Source organism: Ostrea edulis, chromosome 6 (assembly GCF_947568905.1).
Source record: "Ostrea edulis chromosome 6, xbOstEdul1.1, whole genome shotgun sequence".
NCBI classification, from domain to species: domain Eukaryota; kingdom Metazoa; phylum Mollusca; class Bivalvia; order Ostreida; family Ostreidae; genus Ostrea; species Ostrea edulis.
The window spans coordinates 89,010,552-89,035,807 of record NC_079169.1 but is presented as its reverse complement, the minus strand read 5'-3'; the positions used below and the strand labels follow the sequence as shown (position 1 = coordinate 89,035,807).

At 36.2% G+C, this 25,256-nt stretch overlaps 2 protein-coding genes across 3 annotated transcripts; both read right to left on the bottom strand.

Moving 5' to 3' along the window:
• Positions 1-1,476: 1,476 nt before the first annotated feature.
• LOC130047452 (glucosidase 2 subunit beta-like) lies at positions 1,477-5,746 on the bottom strand. Its single transcript, XM_056142567.1, has 3 exons — positions 5,332-5,746; positions 4,568-4,807; positions 1,477-2,867 (listed from the first exon to the last, which is right to left on the bottom strand). Exons 1-3 carry the CDS (start codon positions 5,530-5,532, stop codon positions 2,769-2,771), a joined length of 540 nt encoding a protein of 179 aa, XP_055998542.1. The 5' UTR covers positions 5,533-5,746; the 3' UTR covers positions 1,477-2,768.
• Positions 5,747-5,888: 142 nt separating this feature from the next.
• Positions 5,889-23,375, bottom strand: LOC130047451 (glucosidase 2 subunit beta-like). Of its 2 annotated transcripts, XM_056142566.1 has the most exons (7): positions 23,292-23,369; positions 22,747-23,110; positions 21,938-22,029; positions 13,845-13,984; positions 10,401-10,546; positions 9,643-9,882; positions 5,889-8,012 (listed from the first exon to the last, which is right to left on the bottom strand). In XM_056142566.1, the coding sequence occupies exons 2-7, from the start codon at positions 23,086-23,088 to the stop codon at positions 7,914-7,916; spliced, it is 1,059 nt and encodes a 352-aa protein (XP_055998541.1). In that variant the 5' UTR covers positions 23,089-23,110; positions 23,292-23,369; the 3' UTR covers positions 5,889-7,913. The 2 variants fall into 2 exon arrangements, with proteins under 2 accessions (XP_055998541.1, XP_055998540.1); XM_056142565.1 differs by having other exon boundaries at positions 22,747-23,375.
• Positions 23,376-25,256: the final 1,881 nt, after the last annotated feature.

Here is a 25,256-nt window from a genome sequence, read left to right as displayed (position 1 = left end):
ATTTTTTGTACATCCTTTTCTGCTATTCCTAAGTATGTATTTAGATTTTATACAGTATATAGCACTATAAAGAAGGTGTTATTTAAGTGTTTTACACATAAACACGGTATAACAAGTTTTGCCCAGCCCTGGGGTCAGAACCCCTACCCCGGGGATCATAAAATTTACAATTTTGGTAGAGGCCTTCCTACTCTCCATCACCATGCATTTAGTTTTTCTTACACATGTGTGGTTCTTGAGAAGATTTTTGAAAATTGGTCAATTTTGGGCACTTTTTGCCCTGCCCCTAAGGCCCCAGGGGTGCAGGAATCCTGAAATTTACAATTTATGTCCCCCTTGTTCCAAAGATGCTTCATATCAAATATGAAAAGAATTGGACTGGTAGTTATCAAGGAGAATTCAAAAATGTTAAATTGTTAACGCACGAAGGATGACAACCGATTGCAATAGGTCACCTGAGTAAATTAAAAAGCATGGATATCCAATGATTGACCTTTGGTTGCTCACTAAGAATACCCCGACTTACCCCAATCTCCCAAAGGGTGTTGTTAATAGGCATAAATTACCTCTTTCCTGAGTGTAAAAAAGAAAGGGCATAACAAAACGTTGGATACCGGTAGTCTCTTTTCTAAGAGTGCGCTTGACCTTTGGACCCCAAATTCAATAGGAAACATCTTCGTCCCATGGGTAGTCCATATGTATGATATGGTGACTAGGTGGAAAGGATAATGCTTTGGAGCTCGGAAACCAAATTGCTACATGTACTTAGATGTCCAGTGTGCTTGACCTTTTGACCCCGAATTCGATAGGGAACATCTTCGTCCCATGGGTAGTCCATATGTATGATATGGTGACTGTAGGTAGAAAGGATAATGCTTTAGAGCCCAGAAACCATATTGCTACTTCAATGTCCAATGTGCTTGATCTTTGACCTTTTGACCCCAAAATCGATAGGGAACATCTTCGTCCCATGGGTAGTCAATATGCATGATTTGGTTACTGTAGGTGGAAAGGATAACGCTTTAGAGCCCGGAAACCATTGCGTCTCAGACGAACGGACAACCCAATTCCAGTATAACCCCCCACCCCCATCCCTGGAACATTTTATCACTATCAAATTATTGGGTATATCATAATCGGCAAAGTGAAGAGAAAACACTCCCATACCATTGTTGCAGGGGTATAATTACTGGGAGAGGGGTCTATTTTCTCATGCAAATGGCCCGAGATATATACAAGTATAGAGCTATGACTGTGTAAGCAAATAGTGACCGACGCACGATTAATTCACAACTCATACCGGAACGCTTCAGTGTGGATCCAAATATTTCTGAAAAGTTGGCATGCAATAATATCTAAAATTTGGAACATTTTATCACTATCAAATTAATAGGTATATCATAATCGGCAAAGTGAAGAGAAAACATTCCCATAACACCTGCTGTTTTCACTCCTACCAGTGTTATATCATTTAACCCAAAATTCAATTGAGATTTTTCTCTTTTAATAAGTATCGGTAAAGTATCAATCAATCATGGTCTGTAGAATGTCTGTAGAGTGTCTGTAGAATGTCTGTAGAATGTCTATAGAGTGTCTGTAGAGTGTCTGTAGAATGTCTGTAGAGTGTCTGTAGAATGTCTGTAGAGTGTCTGTAGAATGTCTGTAGAATGTCTGTAGAGTGTCTGTAGAATGTCTGTAGAGTGTCTGTAGAATGTCTACAAGCTCAGTGTTACACTCACAAATGGTGCCTATCTCCTCTCTCACAATTTCATTTTTGAAATATACAGAGGATATAAACTGCAAATCTTTATGCCTGTATACTTCATGAAGCTCTTGGTGTAAAGCATTGCTGTTCATACCTTCAAGTATTTTCAAAAAGGAAAATAAAATTATCATTTATATTTACACTCTCATTCCTGTTGGAGAATTCCTAGCTATAGTCGTACTATATTTATCAGGATTCATACGCACATTATTCAAATTCAGGACGAAATGGCTAACATTCCAATTGGTAAAGATATCAAAGGCAAAAACATTGAAAATGTATATATTCATATATGTACAATGCTGTGTGTACTCTTAAAATATACAGCTGCATAGAAAATTACCATTTAAATGCCTTATGAACAAAATTTAATATCTAACTTTCATTTGCATCTCTCCTCATGTGACATGTTTAATTAATGGTGGTCACTTCTACATGTAGATATGATTCACTGTTTACAAGAAACATGTAAATATCGAATTAACAAGGCTCAATATGTAACTTCATCTGCACTATTTTTCATCTGATGAGTTTTAAAAGCTTTTAGAAATTATAATATAAAAATGTACTCAGTATTGTATAATACCCAGGGACCCAATTTACAAAAGGTCTTATGATTTCTGACCAAAAGTACTTCTTAAAATTCATTCAATGCTGTACCTCTTTAAAAGTGTAAATTTATGGCATATCTCAAGTACACAAGTATATAAAGCCAGATTTTCACAAATTGTACATGGAAATGAAAAAATGAGAGGTATTAGAATGCTGGTCTTAGTTGCAAGGCCTTTTGTAAAATGGAATGCTGGATAAGACTTAGGACTGTTAACAGGCCGCTGGACATTTACTTAGGACTGTTAACAGGCCGCTGGACATGTGACTTAGGACTGTTAACAGGCCGCTGGACATGTGACTTAGGACTGTTAACAGGCTTCTGGACACCTAACATCGGATAGGATGCTGGACACATGACTTCAGACTGCTAACTGGCCACAACTTTGGACTTTTAACAGGCTGCTGGGGTGGCAAACTTGATCACATATTCACATCGCTGGTCCTCCCTCAGTTCAACCACGCGGTCGTTAATGCCACACAGAAATAAAATCTGTAAAATAAATTAAACTATGTGTAAATTAAATCAACACTGAGGAACAAATGTGGGTGGCAAACATTGAGCAGGTGAGATTATGAAAATTACATTACAAGAGGCCCATGGACCACATTGCTCACCTGAGTCACCTTGGCCCATATTTTAAGATTTTCCCTATATATTTGCATGTAAAACTTGTGGCTCCAACCTAACCCAGGGGGCTATGATTTTTACAAAATTAAATCTGCTGTATGTAAGGAAGCTTTCATGTAAATATAAACTTCTCTGGCCAAATGGTTCTTGAGAAGAATATTTTTAAAGATGTTCCCAATATATTTGTATGTAACCCCCCCTACCCCCCCCCCCCCCCCTCCCAGAATAAACTATGTCAGGAAACTATAATGTAAATTTGTACATTCCCGACCCAATGGTTCTTGAGAAGAAAATCTTTTATAGATTTTCCCTATATATTTGTATGTAAAACTTCGATCCCCTATTGTGGCCCCATTCTATCCCCGGGGATCATGATTTTACCAAATTTGAATCTATACTATGTCATGAAGCTTTCATGTAAATTTCAGCTCTTCTAACCCAGTGGTTCTTGAGAAGAAGATTTTTAAATAACCCCACCCATTTTGCATTTTTGTGATTATCTCCCCTATGAAGGGGACATGGCCCTTCATTTGAACAAACTTGAAAGCCCTTCACCTAAGGATGCTTTGTGCCAAGTTTGGTGAAATTGATCTTGTGGTTCTGGAGAAGATTTTTAAAAGTCATCAATGTATTTTCAATATTTCGCTATTATCCCTCTATGGAAAAGAATGTGGCCCTTCAATTGAACAAATTTGAATTGCCTTCAGCTTTGTGCCAAGTTTGTTTGAAATTGGCCCAGTGGTTCTGTGAAAGGTTTATGAACACAACAACGACAACGAAAACAAACAACGGACAAATTTCGATCAAAAAAGCTCACTTGAGCCTTCAGCTCTGGTGAGCTAAAAAGCGATAAATTCTAAAATGAATCAAAAGTCAATGCACAATATAAAGTTAGTCACTATCATCTGGTGGATGACCACGCAGAGAACTTCTAAACCCCCGATGATTGCTGTGTGATTGTTCCCAATTATCACTTCTTGTCATTTTGAATCAACAATGGGGGATTGCTAGAAAAGTGTTAATCATGGAATTATTGTATTAATCTGGAATGCACTTTGATCTTACAGAAAACATATTCATATTAGTGAAAACTTTACGCTAAGAGTATTTGATACAGATGAAAGGTGGAGGATATGTACAATACTATTCTGAAATTGAACTTTCAAATTCACTTTATTTAGTCAAACAATGCAGTTTTAGTAAAAAGTCATCTGAAATAAATTTAAAACCCTCTCAGGACTCGAAACCACAATCTACAGAACAGCAGTTGACACGTTAACCAACTTAGCTACCCAGCTACCGACTTAGCTACCCAGCTACCGACTTAGCTACCCAGCTACCGACTTAGCTACCCAGCTACCAACTTAGCTACCCAGCTAGGGAGTCTAATCTAAAATGAATATACAAATATTACTAATATCCATACATGTATATATACATATATTCATTCATCTTTTAAAAGGAAGTCATCCATTATGACAATATAAAATACCTCCTTAATCACAAGATTTTATTAATTACCCGGACTGCAGTGTTACATAACATGCCTTGTACACACTTACTAATGATTGTCTAGGTCTTCCCTCGGGACAATTGACCGCGTCACCTCCGGACATCTCCAACAGGAACTGTCCATGAGATTTTTGTTTCCATGACGACTTCCCGCCAAGAGTCCAACGTTCAGTTGGGAAGTGCTCCTGTGTCACGCTTTGAAACGGACAAACATTGAAGTTGTACTGAAGAGCTTTGTGTGGAAAACAACTTTTGCTCAGTTTGTAAAATACTCCAGCTGGACCGTATTTCTGCAGGAAGAGATAATTTCACTGTTACTCTACGTTAGATTAATAAAACGGCTTTACAAATAAAATTACCCACAACAAGAAATACCCCATAGACATTCAAAACTATAATTATCACTATTGTAGATTCCTAAATGTGAGCGATGAATTTATTATCAGGACACGTAATTTCGTGAGAAGCAATACATGCGAACTAAACATTACTCACTTTTATTTCTATATTACTGAAATACATTTTTAAACTCCTGATCAAAAGACCACTCGCGAATTCATGATCAGGCGATTCGACGTCCACAAGACATTTTGCAATATTAAGTACTCACGTAAAATAAGGAATCTACAGTATTTAGTAAAAATCTTCGAGCTGTCACACTTGCTTTGAATTTTCTTTGATTTTAATATCTAACAACTATGGGAGAAAACCAAAGTGTTAGAGTATATCAGTGGAATAAGGTCTAACTTTCAGATTTCTTATCATTAACTTTGAAAGATACAAAATTGATTTAAATCATGCATTAAGTACTCACCTCTTTATCCCACAATGACTCAGCTGCCTGCACATATTTTGTTTTTAATCTTTTTCCTAGTTTTCTGATTTGATTATTTTCTTTGCTGATTTTTGCAATGGTATCACAGTGATTTCGACACGGTGCTTGTAGGACTATGTTTATCACTATCAAATTATTAGGTATATCATAATCGGCAAAGTGAAGAGAAAACACCCCCATAGCATTGTTGAAGGAGTATAATTACTGGGAGAGGGGTCTATTTTCTCATGCAAATGGCCCGAGATATATACAAGTATAGAGCTATGACTGTGTAAGCAAATAGTGACCGACGCACGATTAATCCACAACTCATATCGGAATGCTTCAGTGTGGATCCAAATATTTCTGAAAAGTTGGCATGCAATAATATCTAAAATTTGGAACATTTTATCACTATCAAATTATTAGGTATATCATAATCGGCAGTGAAGAGAAAACATTCCCATAACACCTGCTGTTTTCACTCCTACCAGTGTTATATCATTTAGTGAGATCAGAACTGCTGCGTCTAAATATCATAAATAAATTACACAAAATGTAGTTTTTTGATAATTGTATTTAATATAAAAATAATATTCTAAATTCTGAATAACAGGAAAAAAATTCAACAACTTGGTCGCTTTCTGCATGCCAATTACAAATGCTCTCCGAAATATAAATCATATCTCAGAGTTTTTCCAATCCCTGTCGACCCTGTCTTAGAATAATTATATTTTTCCAATATACAAACTGTCTGTGGTCTACATCTGGTTAATGTTAGAGAGCAGGGTGTGTCCATTAAATTATCTTTACTTTCTGTAAAACACATACAAGATCTCCACAAGGTAGAACACATCCCTTCGCAAGGAACGTCTACAATTTTTTCTAAGAAGTCCTTAATGACATTGACTTCGACCCTTTGACCCAAAATTCAATTGAGATTTTTCTCTTTTAATAAGTATCGGTAAAGTATCAATCAATCATGGTCTGTAGAATGTCTGTAGAGTGTCTGTAGAATGTCTGTAGAGTGTATGTAGAATGTCTGTAGAGTGTCTGTAGAATGTCTGTAGAGTGTCTGTAGAGTGTCTGTCGAATGTCTGTAGAGTGTATGTAGAATGTCTGTAGAGTGTCTGTAGAGTGTCTGTAGAATGTCTGTAGAGTGTCTGTAGAATGTCTGTAGAATGTCTGTAGAGTGTATGTAGAATGTCTGTAGAATGTCTGTAGAGTGTCTGTAGAATGTCTGTAGAGTGTCTGTAGAATGTCTGTAGAATGTCTGTAGAGTGTCTGTAGAATGTCTACAAGCTCAGTGTTACGCTCACAAATGGTGCCTATCTCCTCTCTCACAATTTCATTTTTGAAATATACAGAGGATATGAACTGCAAATCTTTATGCCTGTATACTTCATGAAGCTCTTGGTGTAAAGCATTGCTGTTCATACCTTCAAGTATTTTCAAAAAGGAAAATAAAATTATCATTTATATTTACACTCTCATTCCTGTTGGAGAATTCCCAGCTATAGTCGTACTATATTTATCAGGATTCATACGCACATTATTCAAATTCAGAACGAAATGGCTAACATTCCAATTGGTAAAGATATCAAAGGCAAAAACATTGAAAATGTATATATTCATATATGTACAATGCTGTGTGTACTCTTAAAATATACAGCTGCATAGAAAATTACCATTTAAATGCCTTATGAACAAAATTTAATATCTAACTTTCATTTGCATCTCTCCTCATGTGACATGTTTAATTAATGGTGGTCACTTCTACATGTAGATATGATTCACTGTTTACAAGAAACATGTAAATATCGAATTAACAAGGCTCAATATGTAACTTCATCTGCACTATTTTTCATCTGATGAGTTTTAAAAGCTTTTAGAAATTATAATATAAAAATGTACTCAGTATTGTGTAATACCCAGGGACCCATTTTACAAAAGGTCTTATGATTTCTGACCAAAAGTACTTCTTAAAATTCATTCAATGCTGTACCTCTTTAAAAGTGTAAATTTATGGCATATCTCAAGTACACAAATGTATATAAAGCCAGATTTTCACAAATTGTACACGGAAATGGAAAAATGAGAGGTATTAGAATGCTGGTCTTAGTTGCAAGGCCTTTTGTAAAATGGAATGCTGGATAAGACTTAAGACTGTTAACAGGCCGCTGGACATGTAACTTAGGACTGTTAACAGGCCGCTGGACATGTGACTTAGGACTGTTAACAGGCCGCTGGACACATGACTTAGGACTGTTAACAGGCCGCTGGACACATGACTTAGGACTGTTAACAGGCCGCTGGACATGTGACTTAGGACTGTTAACAGGTAGCTGGACATATGACTTAGGACTGTTAACAGGCCGCTGGACATGTGACTTAGGACTGTTAACAGGCCGCTGGACATGTGACTTAGGACTGTTAACAGGCCGCTGGACACGTGACTTAGGACTGTTAACAGGCCGCTGGACATGTGACTTAGGACTGTTAACAGGCTTCTGGACACCTAACATCGGATAGGATGCTGGACACATGACTTTAGACTGCTAACTGGCCACAACTTTGGACTTTTAACAGGCTGCTGGGGTGGCAAACTTGATCACATATTCACATCGCTGGTCCTCCCTCAGTTCAACCACGCGGTCGTTAATGCCACACAGGAATAAAATCTGTAAATTAAATTAAACTATATGTAAATTAAATCAACACTGAAGGAACAAATGTGGGTGGAAAACATTGAGCAGGCGAGATTATGAAAATTACATTACAAGAGGCCCATGGACCACATTGCTCACCTGAGTCACCTTGGCCCATATTTTAAGATTTTCCCTATATATTTGCATGTAAAACTTGTGGCTCCAACCTAACCCTGGGAGCTATGATTTTTACAAAATTAAATCTGCTGTATGTAAGGAAGCTTTCATGTAAATATAAACTTCTCTGGCCAAATGGTTCTTGAGAAGAATATTTTTAAAGATTTTCCCAATATATTTGTATGTACCCCCCCCCCCTCCTCCCAGAATAAACTATGTCAGGAAACTATAATGTAAATTTGTACATTCCCGACCCAATGGTTCTTGAGAAGAAAATCTTTTATAGATTTTCCCTATATATTTGTATGTAAAACTTCGATCTCCTATTGTGGCCCCATTCTATCCCCGGAGATCATGATTTTACCAAATTTGAATCTATACTATGTCATGAAGCTTTCATGTAAATTTCAGCTCTTCTAACCCAGTGGTTCTTGAGAAGAAGATTTTTAAATAACCTCGCCCTATTTTGCATTTTTGTGATTATCTCCCCTATGAAGGGGACATGGCCCTTCATTTGAACAAACTTGAAAGCCCTTCACCTAAGAATGCTTTGTGCCAAGTTTGGTGAAATTGACCTTGTGGTTCTGGAGAAGATTTTTAAAAGTCATCAATGTATTTTCAATATTTCGCTATTATCCCTCTATGGAAAAGAATGTGGCCCTTCAATTGAACAAATTTGAATTGCCTTCAGCTTTGTGCCAAGTTTGTTTGAAATTGGCCCAGTGGTTCTGTGAAAGGTTTATGAACACAACAACGACAACGAAAACAAACAACGGACAAATTTCGATCAAAAAAGCTCACTTGAGCCTTCAGCTCTGGTGAGCTAAAAAGCGATAAATTCTAAAATGAATCAAAAGTCAATGCACAATATAAAGTTAGTCACTATCATCTGGTGGATGACCACGCAGAGAACTTCTAAACCCCCGATGATTGCTGTGTGATTGTTCCCAATTATCACTTCTTGTCATTTTGAATCAACAATGGGGGATTGCTAGAAAAGTGTTAATCATGGAATTATTGTATTAATCTGGAATGCACTTTGATCTTACAGAAAACATATTCATATTAGTGAAAACTTTACGCTAAGAGTATTTGATACAGATGAAAGGTGGAGGATATGTACAATAATATTCTGAAATTGAACTTTCAAATTCACTTTATTTAGTCAAACAATGCAGTTTTAGTAAAAAGTCATCTGAAATAAATTTAAAACCCTCTCGGGACTCGAAACCACAATCTACAGAACAGCAGTTGACATGTTAACCAACTTAGCTACCCAGCTACCGACTTAGCTACCCAGCTAGGGAGTCTAATCTAAAATGAATATACAAATATTACTAATATCCATACATGTATATATACATATATTCATTCATCTTTTAAAAGGAAGTCATCCATTATGACAATATAAAATACCTCCTTAATCACAAGATTTTATTAATTACCCGGACTGCAGTGTTACATAACATGCCTTGTACACACTTACTAATGATTGTCTAGGTCTTCCCTCAGGACAATTGACCGCGTCACCTCCGGACATCTCCAACAGGAACTGTCCATGAGATTTTTGTTTCCATGACGACTTCCTGCCAAGGGTCCAACGTTCAGTTGGGAAGTGCTCCTGTGTCACGCTTTGAAACGGACAAACATTGAAGTTGTACTGAAGAGCTTTGTGTGGAAAACAACTTTTGCTCAGTTTGTAAAATACTCCAGCTGGACCGTATTTCTGCAGGAAGAGATAATTTCACTGTTACTCTACGTTAGATTAATAAAACGGCTTTACAAATAAAATTACCCACAACAAGAAATACCCCATAGACATTCAAAACTATAATTATCACTATTGTAGATTCCTAAATATGGGCGATGAATTTATTATCATGTAATTTCGTGAGAAGCAATACATGCGAACTAAACATTACTCACTTTTATTTCTATATTACTGAAATACATTTTTAAACTCCTGATCAAAAGACCACTCACGAATTCATGATCAGGCGATTCGACGTCCACAAGACATTTTGCAATATTAAGTACTCACGTAAAATAAGGAATCTACAGTATTTAGTAAAATCTTCGAGCTGTCACACTTGTTTTGAAATTTCTTTGATTTTAATATCTAACAACTATGGGAGAAAACCAAAGTGTTAGAGTATATTAGTGGAATAAGGTCTGACTTTCAGATTTCTTATCATTAACTTTGAAAGATACAAAATTGATTTAAATCATGCATTAAGTACTCACCTCTTTATCCCACAATGACTCAGCTGCCTGCACATATTTTGTTTTTAATCTTTTTCCTAGTTTTCTGATTTGATTATTTTCTTTGCTGATTTTTGCAATGGTATCACAGTGATTTCGACATGGTGCTTGTAGGACTATGTTTTTACCTAAAGAAAAAAAACCCTTCATTACCAGAGGTATCTGCCAAACTAGTATATACATGCATGCTAATAATTTCTGATAAATATGATGATACGTCATTTAAGAATTTTGAAAATATATGAGGGTATGAATTTGCAATGCTTCACTCCAGCTTACTACATGAAGCAAATTAACTTGAAATGAAAGTGTTTTTTTTGTTTTGTTTTTTTTTTGTTTTTTTTTTTTTTTTATGATTTCATAGTTTATTACTCATATTAATACCATCAGTAGTACAATAGCACAGGTACAATGCAATACATTGCAGAAAAAATATAGATACAAATTACAACAGTTTTATGAAATGTTCAATAGCATTTGTTTTCAATGCATAATTACTATACTTTATAACTTTACACCACAAAACTGTACACTTCTTGACATGATTTGATATGCTATATTCAGTTTCTTCAAGATTACTTAGTCTACAAAACATTTTATATTTGTATATCTTCAAAGCAATGAAGGAAATAAAGTTATTAAGCAGGCGTGTGTTTTGATTACATTCAAAATAAAAACCAATAACAATACTTTTCCATTGAATATTGACTTTGCACGCCAAAGACACCATATTCCAAACCAATGAAACATTTTTACACTCATATATAAGATGTCTCATATCTTCTGTTTCTAGACACAGAGAACATTTGTCAGAAGATTCTTTTTTCCATTTAAACATGTATTTTTCACAGGAAAGCAAATTATGCATCAGTTTATAATTAAATTCAGCAATATTTCTATCTAAAGCTAACTTGATTTTTTGTTGATAAATGTGTTTCCACATTTCTTTACTGACATTATATTCTTTGTGATATAAATTATGGTGCTTAGGTGATATAAACAATTTACTCAAAAGTATTTCATAGAAAAATTTACATTTTTGTTTTTCAACCGTACAATATTTATTAGTAAAATTGAAATATCTTTTATCTTTTATGTTTATAAATTTTGATTCGTATCCATGAATTTTCTCTCTTATGTATTTAAAAGCTGATTTGACTATTTTATATTCACAAAGTACATTTGCTTTTTTGCAAATTTCTTTGCTTATTTCATCAATGGTCTTAAAACCGCTATCATTGAACAAATCTTTTACATATTTAATATTTTTTATCCAATTTTTAAAATATATAGTCTTGCCATTAAACAAACAAAAAATGCTTATTGTTCCAAATTGGTTCTTGTAAATTTCGTTATTGTTCATATTTTGCACATTAGGAATTTTTTTACATTGATTAAAGTAAATAAACACCTCTTTATAAAATTGTGGAAGTTTGGTAAATATATCAAAGTTCTTTAAATCAGTACAATTCATTTTCAATATATATTCTAGATTTACATTATAAGCTCTTAATAGTTTATCAAGGTGTGAACGTATAAAGATATGACCGTCATTTTTTATAAGTCGCGGTATCCAGGCAGCTTTCAATGCGTGGAATTTAGTAAGTATATCTATTACTCCAATACCACCATCTTCTATTTTACCAATCAGTGTTTTTCTTTTTATTCTATCTTTTGACCCCCATAGAAAATTAAAAATAATTCTACATAGCTGTTTAATAAAAATTTCACTAGGGAGAGGTAGTATAGATGCAACATAAATGAATTTGCTTATGCCTAAAGTATTAATTATTTCAGTTTTACCAAAAATTGTAAGTTTTCTCTTCTTCCATGACTCAAACAGTTTTTGCATTTTTTCACTTTTATCAATCCAGTTTCTTTTGTAACATTCTTCTTTATCTACGCCAATATATATTCCAAGGCATTTTACAGATGATGTATTTACTTTTATTCTCTCAAGTTTTTCTATGTTACGATAGACTTGAAATGAAAGTTAATGACAGACATTCTTGCAGACAAACAAATTCTGATCAGTAAATGTCGCTTGAGTCATCCACTTAGGGGAGCTTTGAGAGAATTAGTCATAACTTTAACAAAATATAAATACCAAAAAGTTTTCTCTCACCTTTAAAGCGAGATTTACCAGATGAATCGCCTCTCACCTTTGAGGTGAGAGTGACCTTTGCTATACTTATTGGTTGTCTCTCACCTTTGAAGTGAGATTTACAGGGTTGGGTGGTTAACAACCCCCCCCCCTCCCCCCCCCCCCCCCCCCCCCCAGTCAATACTTCCCAAGTGGTCAATACTGGTCAGTTGTGATTTAAACTGTCCATTCTCCTATTTTTGTACATTTCTTGCAAAGATAAAGATAAATTAAGTCTTTTCATTATATGGATCAATTGTTGATTAAGATTTTTCATTAGATTTATGAGTTTAATATATTTGGTTTGCTGAAACTGACCGAAATATCTTCAGTACTATACTAGAGGGTCACAGATAGCATAGCTTGACAATTGGAGACAGACCTGTTTATATATGTACCTAGACAGATTAAAAATAACAGGTAGCTGGACATTACCTGAGCACAGGAAGCAGAGTGGACAGGTGTTAATTGGCATACTCTGGGCCCAGAGATGACCAGTGTGCATGGTATTGTTATAAAACCATCACCAATCCACCCCTTATTTAACAGTTAAAATGAAGATTTGAAACAAAGGGTAGTTCTTGTTAAACTACGGAATTTGAATAGAAACTTTAACATCTTCCCCAATTCACAGTCATTTACATTATTCATTTGATATTATGACTTATAAGTATATTATAAACTGATAGTGCATGTTATGAATTACAGTATTTACCATAATGGTCACTTAAACACTTAAAATGACCAATAACACAGACTGTAATGACCAAACAATTTTCAATTGACCACTATTGACCGGTTTTAAACCAGGGTTTTATCCAGCATTTAGTTGTTACTATCCATTTTATATTTAAGGGGAATTTTTGAGAATGTAGTCATGAGCTTCCAGGGGATGGGGATGAGGGCATCCATGGAATATAATATCCACAGATTATAACAGCCATATAAAGCGATTGATTACTCATTTTATCTATACTGTAAGTCTGACAATTATAGAAAATGACTTAGAATATAAAAATGATTTTTGTTGAAAATCCTTATACAATTTTATGAAGTTTCTACAAATGAAGGGGATTTTTTTATCTGTGGAAGGGGAAATATCCATTTGTTGCCAAGGGGGAAAGGTACCTTTTACCGGTAGTAAAAACAACCTAGATAAATCCCTGTAACCAATGTTGACCACCAGCCCGGTCAATACTCATATTGACCACTTTTTTGCCAACCATGGAGATTTACATTTGCTATACTGATTGGTTGTTTCTCACCTTTGAAGTGAGATTTACCTTTGTGCCTCATTGATTTTGGGGGAGCCCTCCCTGCCCACTCATCACTACCATCACAGCAGTCACAGATTCCATCATTCACACGACTGCTAGGAAGACTAACAGCGGTTTGATCTGGCAGTTGCTGAGCGCAGTAAAATCTAAATGACAAACAAATCTGCATGCACTACATACCTTATTATGTATGTGATAGGAAAAATTGCTGTGCACTGCATTATTTGTTTATTCTAATAAATTTTTATATATTATAACAAGCATTCTGTAAGTATTGCATAGTTATACATGTACTCTAGAAGCCCCAAGTCTTCTGTGTACTATTCTGCGCGAAAAAACATACATCAACAGTTTATACACAAGAAGGACCTGGTCCCATGAAATAAGAGCCTCACATGACATTTCTATGTTTAAAGGCAATAACTCAAAATAAGAGCCTTACATGACATTTCTATGTTTAAAGGCAATAACTCAAAATAAGAGCCTTACATGACATTTCTATGTTTAAAGGCAATAACTCAAAATAAGAGCCTTACATGACATTTCTATGTTTAAAGGCAATAACTCAAAATAAGAGCCTCACATGACATTTCTATGTTTAAAGGCAATAACTCAAAATAAGAGCCTTACATGACATTTCTATGTTTAAAGGCAATAACTCAAAATAAGAGCCTCACATGACATTTCTATGTTTAAAGGCAATAACTCAAAATAAGAGCCTCACATGACATTTCTATGTTTAAAGGCAATAACTCAGCAAAAAATCAATGGACCAAAACAAAATTTGAACTTGATATGAACAGACAGGGTTGGACAGTTAAAACCACCCCCGGTTTTAACCATTGGTTTTAACCGTCACGGTCAATACTCCCCAAGTGGTCAATAGTGATTTAAACTGTTACAGTATAATTTCCTATTTTTGTACATTTCTTGCAAAGATAAAGTTAAATCAAGTCTTTTCATTATATGGATCAATTGTTGATTAATATTTTTCATTAGATAATCAAATGCAATTTCATAAGTTTAATATATTTGGTTTGCTGAAACTGACCGAAATATCTTCAGTACCTACCAGAGGGTCACAGTTCTATAGCATAGCTTGAGGATTGGAGACAGACCTCTTAATACATGTACCTGGGCAGATTAAGAGTAAAAGGTAGCTGGACATTACCTGAGCACAGGAAGCAGAATTGACAGGTGTTAATATTAAGCATAGGCTGGGACCAGAGATGACCAGTGTGCCCGTTATTGTTATGAAAACATCACCAACCCACCCCCTCAAATGTTTATTCAACAGTTAAAATGAAGATTGATGAAACAATAATTATAGGTAGTTCTTGTTAAACTAAGGAATTTGAACAGAAACTTTTACATCATCCCCAATTCAACAGTCATTTGTACATTATTTATTTAATATTATGACTTATAAGGATATTATAAACTCATAGTGCATGTTATGAATTACAGTATTTACCATAATGGTCACTTAAACATTTAAAATAAATAACAGACTATAATGACCAAATAATTTTCAATCGACCAGTATTGACCGGTTTTAACCAGTATTGACCATCGGCCCAGTCAATACTCATATTGACCACTTTTTTTGCCAACCCTGGATCATATGAAACAATGTTCTAAATATCAAATGAATATCTGCATACATAATGAAATAAAATGCAGAAAACTGAGTATTTGAGATAATTTTATAAGGTCCAAGGGCCATAACCCAGCAAAAAATCAATGGACCGGAAAAAAAATTGAATTTGATCTGTAACTTGTCATGATAAAGCAATGTACCAAATATCAAATGAATATCTGCAAGCATGACGAAAGAAAGTGCACACCGCTGACTTGCCGGACTGACTGACAGATAGACTGAAAGACAGACAAACTGACAGAGTGTAAACCTAAAGTCACCATCAGTTCTGCCAGTAGGAAACTAAAAATGCCACGATAATCCACGAAAGCTTAAGAGCTTATTTCCAATGAAGGCTTTATTCTGGTATCGCACAGATGTTGATGTCAAGGGATCTCCACACTGACAGATGTTGATGTCAGGGGATTTCCACAGATGTTGGTGTCAGGGGATCTCAACAGATGTTGATGTCAGGGGATCTCCACAGATGTTGATGTCAGGAGATCTCCACAGATGTTGATGTCAGGGGATCTCCACAAATGTTGGTGTCAGGGGATCTCAACAGATGTTGATGTCAGGGGATCTCCACAGATGTTGATGTCAGGGGATCTCCACAGATGTTGATGTCAGGGGATCTCCACAGATGTTGGTGTCAGGGGATCTCCACACTGACAGATGTTGATGTCAGGGGATCTCCACAGATGTTGGTGTCAGGGGATCTCAACAGATGTTGATGTCAGGGGATCTCCACAGATGTTGGTGTCAGGGGATCTCCACACTGACAGATGTTGGTTTCAAGGGATCTCCACAGATGTTGATGTCAGGGGATCTCCACAGATGTTGGTGTTAGGGAATCTCAACAGATGCTGATGTCAGGGATCTCCACAGATGTTGGTGTCAGGGGATCTCCACAGATGTTGATGTCAGGGATCTCCACACTGACAGATGTTGATGTCAGAGGATCTCAACAGATGTTGGTGTCAGGGGATCTCCACATATGTTGATGTCAGGAGATCTCCACAGATGTTGGTGTCAGGGGATCTCCACAGATGTTGATGTTAGGGGATCTCCACATATGTTGATGTCAGGAGATCTCCACAGATGTTGGTGTCTGGGGATCTCCACAGATGTTGGTGTCATGGGATCTCCACAGATGTTGGTGTCAGGGGATCTCCACAGACGTTGATGTCAGGGGATCTCCACACTGACAGATGTCGGTGTCAGGGTATCTTCACAGATGTTGATGTCAGGGGATCTCCACATATGTTGATGTCAGGAGATCTCCACAGATGTTGGTGTCTGGGGATCTCCACAGATGTTGATGTCAGGGGATTTCCACAGATGTTGGTGTCATGGGATCTCCACAGATGTTGATGTCAGGGGATCTCCACAGATGTTGGTGTCATGGGATCTCCACAGATGTTGATATCAGGGGATCTCCACACTGACAGATGTCGGTGTCAGGGTATCTTCACAGATGTTGATGTCAGGGGATCTCCAAAGATGTTGGTGTCAGGGGATCTCCACAGATGTTGATATCAGGGGATCTCCACACTGACAGATGTCGGTGTCAGGGTATCTTCACAGATGTTGATGTCAGGGGATCTCCACAGATGTTGGTGTCAGGGGATCTCCACAGATGTTGGTGTCAGGGGATCTCCACACTGACAGATGTTGATGTCAGGGGATCTCCACACTGACAGATGTTGATGTCAGGGGATCTCCACACTGACAGATGTTGATGTCAGGGGATCTCTGCAGATGTTGGTGTCAGGGGATCTCCGCAGATGTTGATGTCAGGGGATCTCCGGTGGGAAAGGAAACCAGAGGGCCCCAAGAAAAACCACAATGACAAATTTCCCAGTGGCACATTTCCTAGTACCTCACATTAAACCACTTCCAATGCAACAATCTAACACATGTTGCACAGACGAGAAACAAGTGTACTACCAAGATTAACATTTATCCTGATTCTCCATCACTCAAATCAATGATTTTTAATTCTGTTACCACGTGCCAAATCTGAAAATGTTCTTAATTGAAACAATGCTACAAAATTCATTTAAAACTACAAAATTCTCCCCAAGTCATTTCTGGTTTAAGTTTATTAAGTGTTTATCACTAAGATAAGAAATGGCAGCAGTTTCTTGGCATAATTTTGAAAAGAATTTAACTTATCAATTAATACAAAGATATTGTAATATGAAATATGTAAAATGCAAAGAATCCAAAACATGGGTGCGAAACTGGTATTAAATCGTAAGAAATTTGACAGCTCTAGGGATGCTCTCAATGACCTACATTGGTTACCTATCAATTCTAGAATATCATTTAAATTATTGACCTTCATGTATAAGTGTCATGTGGGCGAAGCGCCATTGTATTTAACAGAACTTTTAACGAAACAGGTACCAAATAAAAAGTTGCGCTCCACTCAATCTTCTGAGAGTTGCTAAATTGTTCCTTTTAACAGGCATAAAACTTTTAGTGATAGAAGTTTCGGAACCATTGGTCCGAGACTGTGGAACAGTTTACTGGCTGAAATAAGACAGTCCAAATCTTTACATACTTTTAAAGCCAAATTGAAAACACATTTGTTTATAGACAGTTTTAATGTACATGTTTTTAGTTTAGTATATGTAGAGTGTGTTTGCATGTATATGATGTATTGTTTATTCTTTTAAAGCTTTTTATATTATACATGTACAACGCCATTGATTGCTTTGTGTAAAATTAGGCGTTAAATCATATAAAAACAGTTTCAGTTTATTGAATCCTGTGAAATATTATGTTCACTGTTGTTCATGTTGTTGGTCATTTTTAGTGCTTTATATATTATATCTGCTTAGGCCAAAATTAAAAAGTAGTTTGTTTGCCATCGCGCGACCGACCCATTTTTAACCCCCCGACCGGAAAGTTTTTATTGACATAATTTCGGCCATGTTCCCCCCCCCCCCCCCCCCTTGATTTTCCGTCTTCTGTTTTTCTTTCAAGTTCCTATCCGCGTTTGGTTCATCTTCACAAGTCAATGGTTATTGATTCGTTACCTCACACTAAACCTTGACACCAGTCACCATTCAAAACATGGGTTTGGGACAGGGGATGATGCAATAAGCTAAAATTAAATCATCCAATGAGATTCCTTGTTTAAGATGCAAGTTTGGAAAGAGCAAAAACAGAAAGTAAACAATGGTCTTTGTGGGGTACTTTTCTTAACATCAAGAACATTGCGTGTTGTTTTTGTTATGTAACGAGGTAACTAATCAATAGCCCTTGACTTGTGAAGATGCACTTGGTTTTGTTTCTAGTTTTGTTCTTTGCGGCGTTTTGTAAATTGCCGTTTTAAGCGCTCAAATGATCGATTCGGCACATGGCATACTGGTAGATTTTTATCTATCCGACGAGGTATCAGTCGATAATTATGGACACAAACAACAACAGTGTCCAATGAAAACGTAAATGGGTACCCCGAATTCGGAAATGCCTGCAATTTACCGAAATGCCCCCAGAAATTAGTTATCGAAATACCACCTAAGAGTACCGAATTTCCCCTCTAATTATATACATTAATGCATATTAAGTTTATATATGTTAATTTTTTATGATAAAACGTTATTAAAATTGTGATTGTAAATTTAGGAAATTCAATTCATATTGTGTTCAATTCTCACATTCATGATATTTCAAAGAAAGATAACTCTAGCAAAATTTATACATTTTTTTCACCGATGATTTCCCCCCCCCCCCCCCCCCCCCCCCCCAAACAATATTTGTTTGAATTGCAAAATATATCTGAATGTTGATTTAATTCAACTTAAGCAATGTATTTATATAATGATTAGGAAAAAATGGTTGAACACATTCTTCTAAATGAAAGAAAAATAACATGAGTTACCTTCCTTAGATTGACACAAATTCTGATAACACGACTCTTTTTATGTTATTTTTCTTCAGAGGCGGTATTTTACACGTTGAATCAATCTCTAATCTTTCAATTTAAGTTTAAAAAATTGATTCAAAGGGGAATTTCGTTAGTTCTAATGGGCCTTTCGGTATTTCTGGAGGCATTTCGGTAATTCGAAGTACCGTGGAACCAGAAATCGTTTGACCAACATCATTGAACATGATATTGTGTTGAGTTTATACGAATAATGTTTTAGTTCAACAACAATGCTTCTAAGTTTCAGTTGCATAATACATGCATGTTACATTGGCCATTGAGAGTAAAATCATGGCAAACAAGACTATAGACAAATTTGAAAAAAACAATGGACATATTCAAGACCTGGAAGACAAACTCCCACAAAACAAGTAACATATCAGAATAACAAAATGATATATGAGCCATACACAAACTAGACCATGAAGTTAAAACTGCACTTTTTAGAGAGGCCCGGTTTCTGACAGTTCTGCAAGTAATTCACTGTAATAGGGTTAATTCATCAAAAGAACACAATATATATAAACAGAGTTTTGATATTCAATATATTTTCAGCAAAACAAAACAAAACCTACCGACCGACCCAATATTTTTTATGACCCTCGGGCTATGGCAAACCAACATTTTTTTAACTGTGGCCTTATATTTTGGAGTAAATGGTCATATTTTTCATTACAATCTAAAAGAAAAACACTTATGGATTTTATTGTAATTTTAATAGTAATTTTGAACAACATATTATATATATTGATTTGTGGTTGGTTTTTTTGTTGTTGTTGTAATTTTACAGTAAATTTGTATGACATATATACTGCTTTTTCCATTGTGAATGTTAATGTGGCATATAACTGTGCAATAACACCAAGACTAAATCGTTATAGCGAACCTCCAGGGCCAGCAAATCCAATAAATTGCTTGTTGTTTTTCCCTCATAGGTAGTAAAAATCACTTCACAATATTGAATAAGCGTAAATTCATTATAAGCATGTTGGTAAATGGTAATAAACCTGTTTTACTGTAATAAAGAGGAATAGCGCATTTGCTGACGATACGGCCGACTCAGAAATCTAAATAGAAAACACCGGTTTCCAATAATACACTGGAGTGTTATATCTAAATATAAGGCCAACGTTTTTGATGTTTCGTTAACCAAGATAAATAACTGCCGCAGTTTAGCATTACTGACATTTATATGAGTCGTTCTTTACTTAATAAACCATTTCCCTATTTGGAATGATGAACAGTACAATATTTTCATAGACCTGTGCATTCATATTACACAACAACCCTTTTACATATGGCATTACTTAACTCACTGTTCTGACATGACTGCAGCGCCTTTAATAGATGTCATCAGTTCATTTGCCTTTGGTTGATAATTCGAGTGTTTATCTTTGCCTAAATATCATATGACAGTTGCTACATGAGGTTTTTTTTAGTTTTTTTTTTTTTTTGAGAAGTCAAACTGTATAACAGTTCTTTCCCTCCCTTGACTTATTTTTACTTATTACATGCTGTGCATTTGTGTCCTTTTTCTTGTAGTATTTGTTTAGCTTTTCGTCAGCCATATTACGGTTTGAAATTCCTGTGCACACAGGAACATGTTAGTGTAAACAAGCGGAACTACAATGATCTCGGAATAAATTCCCTTTCTTTAAGTCGTAACTTGCAAATATTAGAAGATATGATGAAAATGACTAATATTTGTTATAATATATGTATCACATTTACCCCCCCCCCCCCCCCCCCCTCAAGAAATCGACCCCAAACAATGAAAAGCAAAAAAAAAACAACAACAAAATAGATTGGAAAAATATTGAACTTAAATTCGGGGAACGTATGGTTTAAGTGTAAAATTACCGAGCACCTAAACCACTAGGCCTCCCAGGCTTGTAAGTTTAAAGGTTTAACTTTTGACAGGCTGCTAAATCTCAAGGTAAATTTTGAGAACGATTTTTTCATATTTCATCCATTTTCAACAAGAGGGCCACCTTAAACCAAATTTCCTCAAATGGACTTATATACTGTCATAAGCAGGTAATACAACTTCAGTGTTTTATTTCTGGTTTAAGGTGGCCTTTTGCAACAGTTTGCAATTTTTTATGCCCATTACGTTACATCTACTATATACTCTATATAATCACGGTGATGTTTATGCTTGTCAAATAAATATACTATCAACATATCGATATCTTTATTAAGTAATTTGGGTAAACACAAGTATAAACTGACATTCTATAGCATAATATTTGTAAAAATTGATATTCAAGAAAAAGGTATTTATGTAGGCGAAATTGCATACCAAGTGCGCTATACGGTGAATACCTCTTTTCAGAATGTTTAGTATGAAATTCAAAATTTACTGTCAAAATCTGTGTATGTTTCACACAAATGATTGCACATGTATCTTTCACACTACAGAAGTTTCCACAATATTAACTAGACATAGATCAAGCTGTTTCATTTACCTCCTAGTATCTCTAGTCATAGCCAGGTATAGTCTTAAGCTGTTCTATTTACCTCCCATTTGGACAAGCTGCTGTTCCAGGCTCATCACTTCCATCCTCACAGTCACAATAATCGTCATTTAACCAGGAGTATGGGAGCAAATTCTATAAAATCAAAGGACACAATAATCAGAAACCGATATCGATAGCTTTTGGAATGCTTATAGCAAAACATCCACCTCATACAGTCTGTATCATACAGTGGTGGATTTAAGGTAGTTACAAACGCATTCACACACACCCCTTGCTTGAAATCTTAACAAGAAAGGTTCCTTTGGGGCTTTCAACCACCGTTTAGGGCGTAAAAGGTACAAACTTAGGTCCCCTCCCCCCTTAAAAATTTTCTGAATCCGCTCCTCTACACTGTGCATGTAGCAGGCAGGTAAGATGCATTGTGTCATGCAGCTACCTACAACTGAACAAAATAGTTTAAAATGCAAGGTGAAGATAATGAACAGTGATCAATCTCATAACTCCTACAAGCAATACAAAATAGATAGTTGGGCAAACACGGACCCCTGGACACACCAGAGGTGGGATCAGGTGCCTAGGAGGAGTAAGCATCCCCTGTTGACCGGTCACACCCGCCGTGAGCCCAATATCCTGATCAGGTAAACGGAGTTATCCGCAGTCAAAATCAGTGTGCCAAGAATGGCTTAACAATCGGTATGAAACACGTCAGACAGCATTTGACCCAATGCGAGGTTGTATTGACGAACTAGATCGTTATAACGGTTTAATCCCAACCTTTAACCAAACAAAATTTGGAATCAAATTATCAAAATAAATCCTATATGTACATATAATGTTGCATATCCTTACCTCTGTTTTAACACATCTGAACATCTTCTGAGTCTTGTGATGGCCCTGTTGAACAGCTTTATATAAATGCATGTCATCTATATGGACTCCTCTTGGAACTATTGATAAATGCTTTACGCCATGTGCTTCACTTGGATGAATACGCATTGAATCTTCATCGTTGAATTCTTCTATGAAGTTTTCCATTCTTTCATTTTCCTTCACATAAGACGCTTGAGATGATCTTTTCTGTGTATAAAACAGAGCCTTCAGAGAGAAAAACTGAAACGTCAGAAATATCCCAGCAGCGGCAAGAACAAGGATAAGGATTCTTGGTCGCTTCCACACAGAAATTTTTCGCATTCTTTGCTTTGGTTCATCTCACCTAAACCAAGCATACAGACAGTACATAAATAAACAGATAAACGGTGACGGACCCTTACTCAAAACCCTACATGGCTGAAAATTACAGATCTCAGTACTTTTCCTTGTTTTGCCGTACTTATTCGCGTTTGTCACTTTCCTTCCTGTAAACAATAGATACTGACACAACTAAGACAGTTTACATTTTAACGATTTCTTTGAGTTTCAATTTGACGTTGAACCATGAGCGCTGTCATCTTGTTTTCTATATTTTGCATTTTGATCCCGATTCGTTTTTGAGGATTGAAAAAAATCTAAATATCAATTTGTCCCTCAGCAAAAATTAAGTGAAAACAAATTTATATTGTATATTTTAAAAAAGCAAATGCTTAACAATTCCTTAAACATTTTGGAAAATATTCGTACTAATTATATGCAAGGATTTGGAAAATCAAGCACTAATGGTTAAGGGACACGTATGTAAAACGCAATGAAGACCTCATATAGTGGAATGACCTGACAACCCTTGCTATGGACTACCCAAAGGGGTTATAAACCGAAGCTTTGGGGATGTCAGTCATTCCGAAGGTAGCTGAAGAAGTCGGAGGATGAATAGGAATGGAAGACGTTAATGCTAAGAGTAGACAAAAGTCAAAACGGTTATAGCATCAGTGGCAAGTAATGATAGGGAGTAGTAAATCTGAAGAAAGTTCAGACACCCAGATTTTCTCTATCAATAGGAACCTAGGGGAGAAACACGGTGCAAGAAGTAGCCCTGTCCCAGTCCCAGGATAAGAGAAAAATTTGGTACGGTGTAATTTACACTCAGATAGAGCGGACTTGATAATCATTCCAATCATTAGCTCAGATAGAGTAAAAGAAAAACATGTATACCCTTTGTAAGAACCCGATCATACACGTTACATTTTGGTGGCAGCGGTGGGAGAGTGTCCAAGGTTTGTTTTTTTTTCTAATTGAACTGTTATCGTTGTCTGATTTCCTTTGTATTAAGATTTTTAATACTTGTTATAGTATTTACACCGGGTATAGTGAAGAAGTGATACTGGGTGCTCCAGAATAAGTATATTGACACCGGGTGTTGTGAACTAGGTAAAGTGTTACCCAGTGTTTTGAAACCAATTGTTGATACCGAGTGCTATTGATACCGGGGGCTGTGAACTCGGTGCAGTGTGTCAGAGTGTTGTATTTTAACCAAGTGTTGATTCCAGGTGCTATCTTGCCGGGTTCTCTATAATAGGTTCATTGTTACCGGGTGTAGCATATCGGATTTATATTGTTATAGGGCACAATTAAGGGCGTAGAAATTTATAAAGTGCTAAAGTAAAGTAAATTTTATTTAAAGTCGGCGAATATTTAAAATTAGAAGTTGACGCCCCAGACAACAAGGTCGAATTCGAATGTAGTTCCAGACTCTTTGGTGATTGCTAGGAGGGACAAAGTATTTGAGAATAGTTTATATGAATTGACATCTAAATCGTCCAGTAACCTTGGTGCAAAGAGTACAACAAACACGAGGATCACCTTTAGTCATGTAGATAACCACCATCAGGTCACACTTTGTATCAAGATGATGAGCAGATGGACATGAGGGGAGACATTAAAGCCAGTAAATATGACCTGCTGAGGAAAGGTTCGATCAGACAGCCTGTGTTTTCTGAGACACATTCCACGACAACCAGTGTGAGCTGGACAAAAGGGCTAAGTACTGGAACTGACCATGGATCACATATTGGGTACCATCAAAGTCCTAATGTGAGCACACAGGGCACGCATAGTAATGCTGAGGACGTTCCGTATGGTAAAACTGTAATGAAACCAGCAACATACGATGGAACCGGATCTTGGATAGATCATAAGGCTCACTTCGAGGCGTACAGTGATACATGTATAAACGTGGAACGCTGGCCAGAAGAGCTTGTATCTTGCAGCGTCATTGAGAGGTCAAGCACAAACTGTCCTCAGTAATATGAAAGGTGGTACAACCTGTACATACAAGGATTTTAAGTGGTACATTAAAAGATAGATTTACACCAGCAAATCAGACTGAGCTATATCGGGCAATGCTGAGCGATACACAACAGAAGGCGAAACATTACCAGAGCTTGGTGAAAGTATTAGGCGCTTGACTCACCTAGCTTACCCGACAG